Source organism: Trichomonas vaginalis, chromosome V (genome assembly GCF_026262505.1).
Source record: "Trichomonas vaginalis G3 chromosome V, whole genome shotgun sequence".
Classification (NCBI taxonomy): domain Eukaryota; phylum Parabasalia; order Trichomonadida; family Trichomonadidae; genus Trichomonas; species Trichomonas vaginalis.
In genome coordinates this window covers 5175026-5187660 of record NC_067207.1, presented here as the reverse complement: position 1 = coordinate 5187660, position 12635 = coordinate 5175026, and the positions used below count along the sequence as shown (strand labels likewise).

The window sequence follows — 12635 nt, the reverse complement described above, 5'->3', positions numbered from 1 at the left end:
TACAATAATCGTAGTTTAAAAATCATGTTTTTCTTATTATCCTTATGCCTTTCTAAAACGCCAATGGTTGGTACAAAGCGTTTTCCTGAAAAGGTTGCAGCAAATCCTTACACTCTTGTTTTGTTTACAACAAGAGGTTGCACTGAATGCGATAAAATCTTGAATGTGATGGACGATATCATAGATAGATTCGAAGGAAAAGTTGGTATGATTTCCGTCGATATTGATGTTAGTAAGCCACTTCAAAAGAAGTATGACGTCAAAGAAATTCCTTCAGTTGCAATTTTCGCTGGATCAAAATTCCTTAGATTATATAAAGGAGAGTATACTCAAGCAGGTTTGATTTCCTTCTGCGAATCTCTTACAATTGGCGCAATGACAACTCTAAATAGCGTTTTCGAAGTTTTCGAATTTCAGAACAATCAATATCCAGCAAATATCGTTATAGCTAACAAATCATTACTTCCTCTTGCTAAAAATGTCATGCCATTGTTCCCAGGTTCACTTAAATTTGCTTTTCTTCAGAACGAAACAGCTGCAGCTCAATTAGGAATAGAAAATGCCCAAATAACAAGACCAGTCGATTTCTTTACACAAAACGTCTCTACAATCGATGCAGACGAATTATTGAATTTATCGAAGCCAATGATCGAATTGATTGTTAATCCAGAGAACCTCGGCAACCCAGATACACCACATACACTTATAGCAATTCTCGACGAAAGAGATCCACTTCAAAAGCACGATATCGCAAAATTATGGAGAAACGTTTCACATTTGTACAAAGGCAATCTTTCATACCAGTTCTGCGACTACTACAAATGCATGCAATTATCGCAGTCTCTTGGCATTGTAAATTACGGAAATCCTTTATATGTTCTTTCTTCAAAGAACGGAATCAGAGCCAAAGTCCAATTGTTCCAGAACCCAGAGCCAACACAAAGAGACCTCGAAATCTTCTTAAATAAGAACGTTTTAGGTATTGATGAACCAGAGTACAGAGATATGGATGGAATAGCTCGTCTTCGTGCTAAGGACTTCATGCGTGTTGCTCTCGACCAGAAACGCGACGTAATTCTCTTCATGGCCGCTCCAATGATGCCGAAATACAAAGAAGCCAAAGAAAACGCCAAAATGCTTGTCGAATTATTCCAGAATATCAAGGGTATAGAGATCTACGAGTTCAATCCTAAGACAGAGCTCGTTCCTGGCCTCCAAATTCCGAAAGTTGACAAAGCAATGTTTTCTATTTGGCCAGCCACTCCAAATCCATCAGGAGCAAACATCCCAGCAAACAATCCACTTCCATACATTGTTGATGAAATAATGCGTCAAATTAAAACTAAAATTGATCCAACTTACTTCAAACAAATCGCAGACAGGATACAACAATACATGGAAGCTCAGAAGTGATCATACTGATATTATAATTATATTTTAATACTGTATTCTTCCTCAAATAAAACTTTTTTTGTCTTTTTTTATTAAATTATAACAGTTTTCTTAGATAATTCAGTATTATTATCATTAATGCCTCTGTTAAGTTTTGAGCTTTTCCAACTAATGTAAAATAGTCTCATTTAATCATTTTGGTTATTATCAATAACTTTTTCTCAATTATGATTCAAATTTACGGGCAATTCATGATCTCCACAACTAATTTTATACATTTATCGAAAAGATAATCTTGTGATTCTGATATATTGGCTTAATTGAATACACAATGAGCAATCGTAATAAATATTCAAATGAGATCTTCCGTATACTAGTTTGTTGCTAGATACATGCTTATGGTGATCATTTTTTACGATGCAACAGCATGGTTTTATGTATAATTATCGTAATTTTATGGAAAAGATCATAGTAATTCACAAAATTTTAGGGAATTTCGATACTTTATGTAATAGTATGTATAAATCCCAAAGAATGCTCTCGAAAAAAGTGCGCCCAAAATTTGAGCAGAAATTTCGGTTTGGTCTTTGCTTAGCCTTTTTTGTAATGCCAGTAGACTTTGTTCCAAAGCACCCACGCGATAACGCTAAAGGCTCCGTTGAGCGCTCATGCAGAATTTGTGGCAAGCGCCGTGGTGTTATCCGCCAATACCGCTTAAACATTTGCCGCAGATGCTTCCGCGAACGCGCTGAACTTCTTGGCTTCAAGAAGTACGATTAAGAACTTTAATATAGCTTTCCGAATGACAGGTCTTATTTGAAAGTAAAAACTTCATTTATAAAATAATTTTACGTTAGTAATTTATTACACGATATCAATATACAATTAGGCTAGCTCTCACAGTACAGGCTTCTTATTTTATGAGGCTCATTCTGTTAATATACTATGGCCATACCCATTGATAGTAATTTTTTGAATAATTTTACTAAGAAAAATATGTCTTATGCATTGTAAGCTATTGTTCAACTCATTTTGGCTATTTATTTTGAGATCAAATTTTGGTATTTTGAAATCACGCTAAAAACTGGTAACTGATATAAAAATTAGTAAATGATTAACAGAACATTTATTAATATTATACATCTCTATCTAACTATGAATAATTAGTCCGAATCAGATTCTTTTGAAGATTTATTGCCTTTTGCATCAACTTTATCTTTTGAAGTACCACTCTTCAGCTCTTCAACCTTGTCTGATAAAGCTTTCAATGCTTGAGGAGAAAGGTTACAGAGATTTACGCTGACAACTGGTCTCTGTGAAAAAAGTCTTGGTAATATTGTCTTGATGCATTCTGCAAGCTGCGTTTTAGCATCATCAGTAGTAAATGAATCAATATCTGTTTTAAGATTCTCAAGATCTTCCTGAGTAAATTTGATTTCTTCGACATCGTCATCTTGAGTCATATCATATTGTTTGATACTTGGATTTGATGGCGATCGTTTCTTTGAACTGACTGAATTATAAGTAAGTGGCTTAGTTGCAGAACTTAGTTCTTCAATTAAGTACATCAATTCGTTTATCCAGTCTATATGAGGCTGATCTGAGATGAAGTTAAGTAGTCTTTCTGAGTATTGTTTAAGGTCAATAGCAAGCGTTGAGATTAATGATTCTTCTGACCAATACTTTAAGCAATTCGACCAAATCAAAGAAAGATCTTCTTTGAATTGGGCAACTGTTTTATATTCTCCGTTTTCAAGTTTTGATTGTACTGTCGATAAGTCGGAAGGACGTGTAATTAATTGAAAGTAGTCCGGACAGTGATCTTTATTTGGATCAACAGGGTCCATGAACCACTTAGATGTCGGTCTTTCTTTTATTTTTTCTAAAACTTCAATACATTTCATTTGAAGCTCAGAATTCATTAAGGGTGCACACGAGAGGATCATGTAAACTTCAGAATTTAGAACCTTATTTTTAGGCATTATCTTGGCTACCTATTTAGGCTCGAAAAGCAAAAAATATCAAAAAATACAACTTGACTCCATTATGACCCTTTCATTGAGGTAGTTTTTATCCGCTAGTATTTTCCCTTTGAATCTCTTTACAATTCGAAATCAAATTCAAACCTCAGTAGAAGAAAGGAAGAATCGACTTACTACGGTTGTAATACGAATAAATACATATATTTAATTATTTTTATTTACATAATAATTGTTTGAAGCTCATATTCCATCAAATTTTTAAATAAAAACATTAAAATGTTGAAAATGTTCATATATTTTAATATGGTTTTGGCACTTTATTGAGGAATTACTACATACATAGTCGAACTGAACTTGATATTTTGAAATTTAAATTAATTATCAAAATTAAAATTTAACTTGAAATTTATAATTATTTAGTCATATTTTGCATAATTCTAAGTAGATTTTGTAAAAAATCAAGAAAGAAAAATTTTAACGTGCTTTATTTTTTCTTTTTTATAATAATACATATTATTATATAATTAACATATTCATAATGTTTCACCCTTTCAAAAATATAATCCTCCTCCTCTCAAATAAACGGACATACGGGTGGCCTCTTTTTTCAAAAAATTAAAATTTGAAATTTTGGGCTCAAATATTAGAGATTTTTTCAACCTTCAACGATATATGTTGTCTATATCAGACCTCCTTTCTTTTTGATACTTAACATTGTTCCTAAATCTTAGCCGTTAAGGCTGTTCTGAAAATATTTTTTTTTTCGAAAAAATTCGAAAAAAATTCTTAAAATTCAAAAATCCCTTAATTCCTGAGGATTTTGGAAAAAAGTTTTTACATGAACATGTGTATATTATATGAAGTATATTGATAAGGTAAAAATCAAATTTTATTGCATATTCATCGAGAAAATAAACTAACGAATCCCTCAAAATTGAGAGGGTAATCCTCCTCCTCTCAAATAAACATACATACGGGTGCACCCTTAAGATTTTGATATTCCTTCTTAAAATAAATTTTTGGCATCTCTCAAATTTAATGATGGAGAGACACGACATTTTTACACCGATGATTGGGATTCACAGTAGTGTAGTAAATATATGCTATGGAAGTCATCCTCGTGTTTATGTTTAAAATATGAACTAATCTTGCTGATGTTCTTTTGAGTTCTACGAGATTATTTGAGATTGAAAAAACGTTTGATAACTCCTTTACTTGGACTGAAAATTCGAGATTTATGTCTAGAATATTTTATAAGAATACTTCTAATATGCAAAAGTTCTCCAGTTTGGAAATCTTCAATTATGTTGTCTATGAGATATTCGATAACATTCATTAGATTTAAATATCATTATAGTGATTTTTTAAATGAATTTTCATACCAAGCCAATGATTCGGTTTTGCTTCATTAGAGATTTCGTATTTATATTATTGTATTAACGAAGAGAAAAAAATACAAATATATATTATCAATACAAACAAAACATTTATAATTTAGTAGCACTTTGTAATCCCGTTTCATCCAAATTGATAATTGTTTTATCAGCTTGTGGATATTTCAAACAAGAGAACCTAATTGTTTGAGTGAATAGTAATATTGCAATTGCAATAAAGAATAGGTTAAGAGACGTGAATATGAACTTAAGACTGAGTTCCTTGTCTGTATAACTTCCTTTCAAAGGAAAATTAGGTATCAGATATCCAATAATGTCAATAATTCCTTTAATTCCATCGCTCAGGATTACATAGACAGACCACAGAAGAGCACCTGTGTAGAGGAGTACTCTGTTCAATGATATGTTGTAAAAGAAGCAGTTAATCGAGTAAACGAAATATGTGAAAATCAAAGATTTCGAACTAAATAATTCCTTAAAAGTCGTGCAAAGATTTTTTCTACAAAGATCTTCTCCGATGATAAATACTATGGGGTATATAATGAATAGTACTATCATTAGGTTAATGAGGCCAACAAAGCCGATGAAAAGCTCTGGATCAACTTCGGAATTTTGTAAAACATATTCGCTTAATATTGCATGTAATGCTTTCATTACTGATGCTATAACTAAGAAAACTATGTTGGGCATAGCAACTTTCAACTCTTTGGAATTTAGAATATCACTTACTATTTGAACGATAATTGAGCATGTTAGGGCAACAATTCCGATTATCATATGACCGTACATGGTTTTTCGCATGAATATCTTTTGAATAAGGATGATTAAAATGATTGTTAACGCTAATTCAAAAGAATCAAGAGACATACCTTTATTTATTGCTGCCAAATTACTGAAAAAGGTATTGAAAAGATCAAGAGTAGAAATGACTGGAACCAAAAGTTTCATATGAGTAGGAACATTAATTTTAATCTCTTTTGGTTGAATTTTCCTGGAAATCAGTGAGAATGGTATTGTTAAAGACATTGAGAATGACATAAATATTAGATTGAAGAATTTTATGTTGAATTTCTCTTTTACAGGGGAATAATCAACATAACAATAGGTTGATCTAATAACGCTCTTAATAGTGGTAGAAGTGAACTTAAATACAACTGTTAAAACAATGAACCATCTTCGGATGAAACGATTTGTATCAAGTTTATACATAATTTTGTTGATCAGAAAAAATAAGATTTAATTCAATTTTTCTGAATCCATTACATCAAATTCACGCCTCTACAACTTTTTCTACAACTGTACGACTTTTAAAAATGTGATAAATGTATTATCTTATGTCATTGCATTTTTCGCTTTTAATTACATTCAATTTTTGAATCAAAATAATCTTCTGCTATCCAACATATTCTTTTAAGATTTGTAATCAGAATTGTAACACGTATGCTCGATTTTATATCAAATTCATATGAAAATTTGTTCTCAGCTGCAGTGTAAATCAAATTTCGTATTAAGAAAAATCTTAAAATCACTGAGACCTAGACAAGAAATCTAAGCAAACGTATACCTGTGAGAATATTTAATTGTTATCAATTTATAAGACAAAAAAACAAAGAATATTGACAATTGAAATAAGTTTAATGAATATTTTTATTGAAATATTATCCTTGTTCAAGTTAAGATTATTTTCTCAATTTTTATGAAAAAGTAATAACGATAGAAAAATCCTCTAGGAACAAATTATCGATCAAATTCAAAGAATATGGATATTGTCCAAATTTTTGAATCAAAAGTGACAAATTTTCTTTAAAAATTTTCTATGACAAGCGAAGAGTATCCAAATGATGTTGTGCTTTTGCGTGGAGAGTACCATCATTATTTGGATCTTGTTATTGACAAGAAAACAACATATTCTTTCCCGATTTTTCCTACTCTAACGGGAGAAAATATAATTCAGCTTATAAATGACGAAGGCATCACAAATTTTGTCATATGTAATACAGAATCCGATAATTTACAGAAATGTATTGTTTTTTCAACAGATCAAGAAATTTTCAAATCAAATTTTGATTTAAATTCGTTTAGTAAAGCTTTAGTTTCCGAAATTGTAACACCTAACAGATACGTTGCAACAAAATGTCAACGAATGACATTGAATGTGTATGAGATTTCAGAATTTCAAAATAAACAATCGATAAATGAATCCATTCCGACGATTTTCAATTCATTTGCTAAGAGTAAAACACGAAAAATTAACGTTAAGATTCCTACATCCGCGATTATCGAAGTTTCAATCAATATTAAGTGGACTTTGAAAAAGATACACAAGCATATTTACAGTGTTATCGAGGATATATTTGGAGAAGGCAATATACCACAGCCGACACGTTTCCGATTCATTGTTATCGGATCACCAACTTTTCCTTCTTATGACTTACCGTTTGAGTTCTCTCCCGAGATGATCGGAGCTCTTTGGGAGCAGATCGAAGATCCGCACGGACTTTACTTCGATTTCGTTTTCGTTGAACTGGATAATTCTGTAATGAAATCTTTCCAGCAGTACGCTTCGGAACTCGACCTCTCTCTACCTGCACTTACACCAGATACTCTTTCTCTTTACTCTTCTCTATCAGATGTCAGATTTGGTGTCGAAACAAGCAGAATAACAAGATTATCTATCAATCCTCTCTTATCTAGAATGCGTTTGTCCGAAACAGATCCACCCTTACACACTTGCAATCTTCAATTCGTGTTCATTCGTGCAGAATTACGTGTTGGAGTAAATTCATCTATTACCGGAGCATCTTTTCGCGTAGAACGTGAAAAAACAGCTGATGATGCAATTCTTGTTCTCCTTAAGAAGATGAATCACCATCATATGGTCAATATTGAACAAGATCCTTCGAATTTTGCATTTGTTCTCCAAGGAACAGATGAAATCATAGCAGGACATATTCCAATGGATCACTTTATATCAGTTAGACAGTTCTTATTGTCCGGACAACCCGTAATGAACGTCCTTCTCTATACAAGAGATTCATTGATCGCTTCTGTTTATCAGAACGAACTTTCTCATCAACCATTAGAAGAACCAAGCAAATCCGAATTTTCTACGGACTTCGCTGTCGTAGGAATTCCGAAAAGAACGTTCGGATATATGCCATGTACTCCACATATATTATCTTATGCAAGATTCGGAATATTCTTAAGTTCCTTATATAATTTGCCTATCACGCAAAGGCTTCAAATTTCTTGCTCAATTATTCACGGAAAAAGTGACTTAGTTACACCTGTCACTTTTATTCAAGCATCTGGATACAGAACCCAATTAATAAATCGATACGTAGAGTTCCAGATTAACATCAACAGTATACCTCGGTCAGCACTTTTATCCATAACTATCGAGAATCCAGATGAAAAACCCGATAAACCAGAGAGATACATCGCATCTATGAACTACACGATCTTTTCTCACGACGGATGGGTCAGATCCACACCCATTGTGCATAAGATGTGGCGAACACGCGCTAAAGATTACTTACTTCCAACTAGACAAACATCAGAGAACAATACAGTTGTTATTCACTTCAGATTTACGAGGTTTAGGAATCCCCTCATGTTCATTTTCCCTCAGCAACAAAGCCTAAACCAGAAAGCCCCTCATTTACTCAAACATGAGGACCAATTCAGATTAAAAGAGCTCGAAGCATACGATCCGCTCATGGAATTGACAGATGATGACAGGAAACTCATCTGGCTCAACAGAAACAGATTCGTTGACAATCCAAAGATGCTTCCTTTGGTTTTGCAGTCAGTTGACTACACTAATACGACGCAAATCAACGAAATACCTTACGTACTGGCGATGTGGAAGCCTCTCGATCCAACAGGAGCGCTCACATTGCTTGATGCGAAATTCGCTGACGAAAATGTCAGAAAATACGCGGTAGACTTACTCGATCAGTTAAACGATAGCGAACTACTACTTTATATCTTGCAATTAACGCAAGCTCTGAAGTATGAAGTTTATGAAGACTCCGCGCTCGTCAGATTCCTCATTAGACGTGGTCTTAACGAGCCAAAGTTCGTCGGCCACCATCTTTTCTGGCTTCTTATGTCTGAAGCTCATATTTCCGCGATTCGTGAGAGATTTTCTGCTGTTGTCGTTAATTTCATATATGGTATTGGCCATTACAGAGATGAGCTTATCACCGGATTCAAATTTACGAAGATGCTTGTTGAATTGAACCATGAACTGTGCAAACAGTCATATTCAGAGGCTACTGTTACTCTCCGGAACAAGCTCAAGAGCGTTGTCATTCCCCCGGAGTTCCACCTCCCTGTCGACCCCCGTTTGGTCGTTGATCGATTCATCATTGAAGAATGTAAAGTTATGAATTCTAAGAAAAAACCGTTTTGGCTAACTTTCCATAATGCGGCTCCCTTCTCAACGGAACCGATTCAGACTATGTTCAAAGTTGGAGATGACCTTAGACAAGACCATCTCACGCTTCAAGTTATGAAAGTTATGGATTATATCTGGCGACAAAATAATTTAGACTTAAGAATGAGCAATTACAGTGTTCTTCCTACAGGTCTTAACCAAGGATTCATCGAAGTTGTTCCCAACTCCGTTACAGAGCAGAAACTGCAACAGGAGAAAGGAAAAATGGGAAGTTTCGATGAAAACACGTTTATCGACTACTTGAAGCTCATGAATACTACAGAACAGACTCTCCAGATGGCGAAAGAGAATTTCATGCTTTCATCAGCTGGATATGCCGTTGCAACTTGTATTCTTGGCGTTGCAGATCGACATCCAGGAAATATCATGCTCCAACAGGACGGGCATTTCTTCCATATCGATTTCGGCCACTTCTTAGGCAACTTTAAGAAGAAATTAGGCTACAAAAGAGAAAATGCTCCTTTCCACTTTTTGCCGGCTTGCGTTGTTGTTTTAGATGGACAGAACGGCAAGCTCTACAAAGAGTTCGAGCAGACATCAATCAAAGCGTACAATGTAATGCGAGAAAAAGCAAATTTGATCATGTCTTTGATGCTTCTGATGCTTGGAACAGGAATTCCCGAACTACAAAAGCCTTCTGACTTACAGTACATGAAGGATATGCTTCATTTGAACGTAAATGAACGAGAAGACGCCGATATTTTTAAGAATTTGATTAAGATATCAACGGAGTCTACAAAAACAGCTGTTAATAACTGGATACATAACCTTGTTTGCAAATAATTATATTTATTTTTTCATTTATTTGAATAAAAAAAAATTTATCATTTAATTTCGTAAATTTCTCAATTAATTTTTACATCATTAACTTTACTCGTAAATATATTGACTTCCTTAGGTTTATATCCTTTGAATTTACTTCAAATGTTTTCATATTTTAAATAAGTGAGCGTTCCAAGATCCTAAACATATACAACGATCAAAAATCATTTGATCAAATATATCTCTAAGCTTTCATGACTAGTTCTTGTTAAATTATTTTGGATATTTTTATAATATGATGATTTTGATGAATTTATATAAAATATGAAAAAAAGATGTGTATGAAAACAAAAATAATAACATTTTATTTAGTTGATAGATACGTAAGGAGTACTTGCTATAGGATCGGTAGAAGTTGTACTGATGAGAAGTTCTCCATCGGTTTCTTCATGTTGTTCAAGACCTTCCAAAGGATTTCCATCCTTAGTCTTGTGAACAATTTTACATGGTTTCCAAATGAATGGGATTGAGAAAAGAACTTGGAAGAAGCCTGCAAAAATGTAAGCAGAAAACATAAGTTGCAAATCATTCTTTTTGCTGAAAAAGTAAATTGCAGAGCTAGCAAGAGGGAGGGGAAGAAATGACGTAACAATAGAAAGCATTGTTGCTCTTCCTGGAAGTTCTAATGATTCTAAATAAGATAAACAAATTGATGAAATTGGCCAAAGAGCAAATGTATAATATCCAAACGGAAATAGCTTTTCCGCCCAATAAATATAAGCTTCATCATCATTCCAAAGTGAAACAATAATTCCTGGGAACAAAACTAAGAAAATTGAATAAATTAAACATGAAAATATTGTAATCCATAATGTATGCAATGCAAGTCTATGAACTCTTCTATATTTACGTCTTCCTACAGCATAAGATGCTGCTGGAAGGAAAGATGCATCAAATGAGTACATGAAACACAAACCAAGCTCATAAAATCTATTAAATGTATCATAAACAGCTAAGAATGGCTTTAATGCACCAACATTATCTGCAACTAAAGCCAAAAACTTTTGCATTGCAAATTCTGGAAAAGCACCTGAAATATTGAGCATAAATGCTGCGAACCCAACTTTAATAGCTCTAAATGATTGTTTTGAGAATCCTTCGATAAACATATGTGGCTTGAACTTGAGAGAAAACTTTCCTGATAAAATTAATGTCAAAACAGTCCATCCAACAAGAGCTTGCGCCACAACATTAGCTAATGCAGCTCCCCAGAGGTCCATCTTAAAATAAACCAAGAAAAGTGGATCAAAAACAAACATAATTAAACACAAACAAATAATTTGAGTTAAACCAGCTGTCATTGATCTACCTTCACCTTCAAGTATTCCGGCACCAAGGAGATATAGTAATTGTGAAAACGAACAACCCAATATTGGAATTTCATATTTAAAAGCAGCATCAGCAATGCTATCTGAATTTGAAATCCATTTAGCAACTACACGTACTAAAGGCAGTAAAACGGCAGCAATAATTGCTCCAAATATAAAAGAATAACGTATAAAATCAACGACCACTTTCGCGGCTTCTTTTTCACGATTTTTACTAAAAAGTAGAGATATTCTACTACTTACAGCAATCAGCATGAACTCTCCGCATGCAAAAGTGATATAATCAAAAACAAAAATGGACGCCGTAACTGTAAGACCGAAACGTCCATGCGTTTTTGATATCCATAATGATTCTACAAGACCATATACTGAATTTGTTACTTGACTGAATAAGGGCCCAGCCAATAAGGATAATAGCGTTACAAGAGGAGGTCTTCCGCCTAATAGATAGTGTTCGCTATTTTTATCAACGGGTTCTTTGCCTTTGGGGGCTGTTCCAATTAATAGAGTATCCATAAGTGATCGAAATTACGTCGCTAGATTTATGGCCTTTCAAATTATCGTTTGTTCGGTCTCAAAAATTGAATTCCATTCAAAACTTAATGACATGGAACGCAATTGAAAATATCGTATATGAATAGAATCTAATTAACTTCCAAAAATTTATCCATATTCAAAAGATTCGTCTTCAAATGGTCTCAAATAAAAATCTTCGAATTATTATAATTCTATTTATAATACTTAATAGAATACAATGTGGTTCAATTAACGATAAAAAATCAGATCAAAATACGCCACTTAGACCGAGGTTAGTTGATATTTGTTCTAAGTTTTCTGACGTAAAACATCTCGCGATGAAAGCTGTGACAACATACATTAGATTTGTCAAGCGCCACGAAGACGGCGAAGTCTTTGAAGTCCAAAATATCTTGGACGAACTTGAAGAATTCTCTTAAATTTTCGGTCTTTTGTCTGTCCCAGTTCCAAAACAAACTCAGAACGAAACAGATGAAAAAAAAAGTAAGAGCCGCTATGTTTCAACAGACGATGGTGAAGAATAGTATGATGAATATAAGTCAGAAGTTTTCTTTAAAGTTGTTGAAGACGAAAATGACGAAGAACCGAAAGAAATTTGTGAAACATCCGGGCCAAAACCGACAACAATGGAATTTAGGTCTCTTGATGATCCAATTCCACAGGAAGAGTACGATGCTTGGAGGCTGAGGCATAAAGACTCGTTTGATGAATGTAAAAT

At 33.6% G+C, this 12635-nt stretch overlaps 5 protein-coding genes across 5 annotated transcripts, besides 1 other annotated feature; 3 read left to right on the top strand and 2 right to left on the bottom strand.

The window, feature by feature from the left end:
* Positions 1-24: 24 nt before the first annotated feature.
* TVAGG3_0281660 (thioredoxin-like family) lies at positions 25-1472 on the top strand (the record flags this gene model as incomplete). The annotated part of the gene is made up of 1 exon (XM_001326774.2): positions 25-1413. One exon carries the CDS (start codon positions 25-27, stop codon positions 1411-1413), a length of 1389 nt encoding a protein of 462 aa, XP_001326809.1.
* A 516-nt stretch (positions 1473-1988) lies between these two features.
* On the top strand, positions 1989-2241 carry TVAGG3_0281650 (Chain d 40s Ribosomal Protein S29; the record flags this gene model as incomplete). The annotated part of the gene is made up of 1 exon (XM_001326773.2): positions 1999-2172. One exon carries the CDS (start codon positions 1999-2001, stop codon positions 2170-2172), a length of 174 nt encoding a protein of 57 aa, XP_001326808.1.
* A 314-nt stretch (positions 2242-2555) lies between these two features.
* Positions 2556-3314, bottom strand: TVAGG3_0281640 (acetylation-dependent protein binding; the record flags this gene model as incomplete). Its single annotated transcript, XM_001326772.1, has 1 exon — positions 2556-3314. One exon carries the CDS (start codon positions 3312-3314, stop codon positions 2556-2558), a length of 759 nt encoding a protein of 252 aa, XP_001326807.1.
* Positions 3315-3317: 3 nt separating this feature from the next.
* Positions 3318-4359: a mobile genetic element.
* Positions 4360-6577: 2218 nt separating this feature from the next.
* TVAGG3_0281620 (PHOSPHATIDYLINOSITOL KINASE family) lies at positions 6578-10160 on the top strand (the record flags this gene model as incomplete). Its single annotated transcript, XM_001326771.1, has 1 exon — positions 6585-10013. One exon carries the CDS (start codon positions 6585-6587, stop codon positions 10011-10013), a length of 3429 nt encoding a protein of 1142 aa, XP_001326806.1.
* Positions 10161-10360: 200 nt separating this feature from the next.
* Positions 10361-11913, bottom strand: TVAGG3_0281610 (multidrug resistance protein YPNP-related family; the record flags this gene model as incomplete). The annotated part of the gene is made up of 1 exon (XM_001326770.1): positions 10361-11896. One exon carries the CDS (start codon positions 11894-11896, stop codon positions 10361-10363), a length of 1536 nt encoding a protein of 511 aa, XP_001326805.1.
* Between the last annotated feature and the right edge of the window lie 722 nt (positions 11914-12635).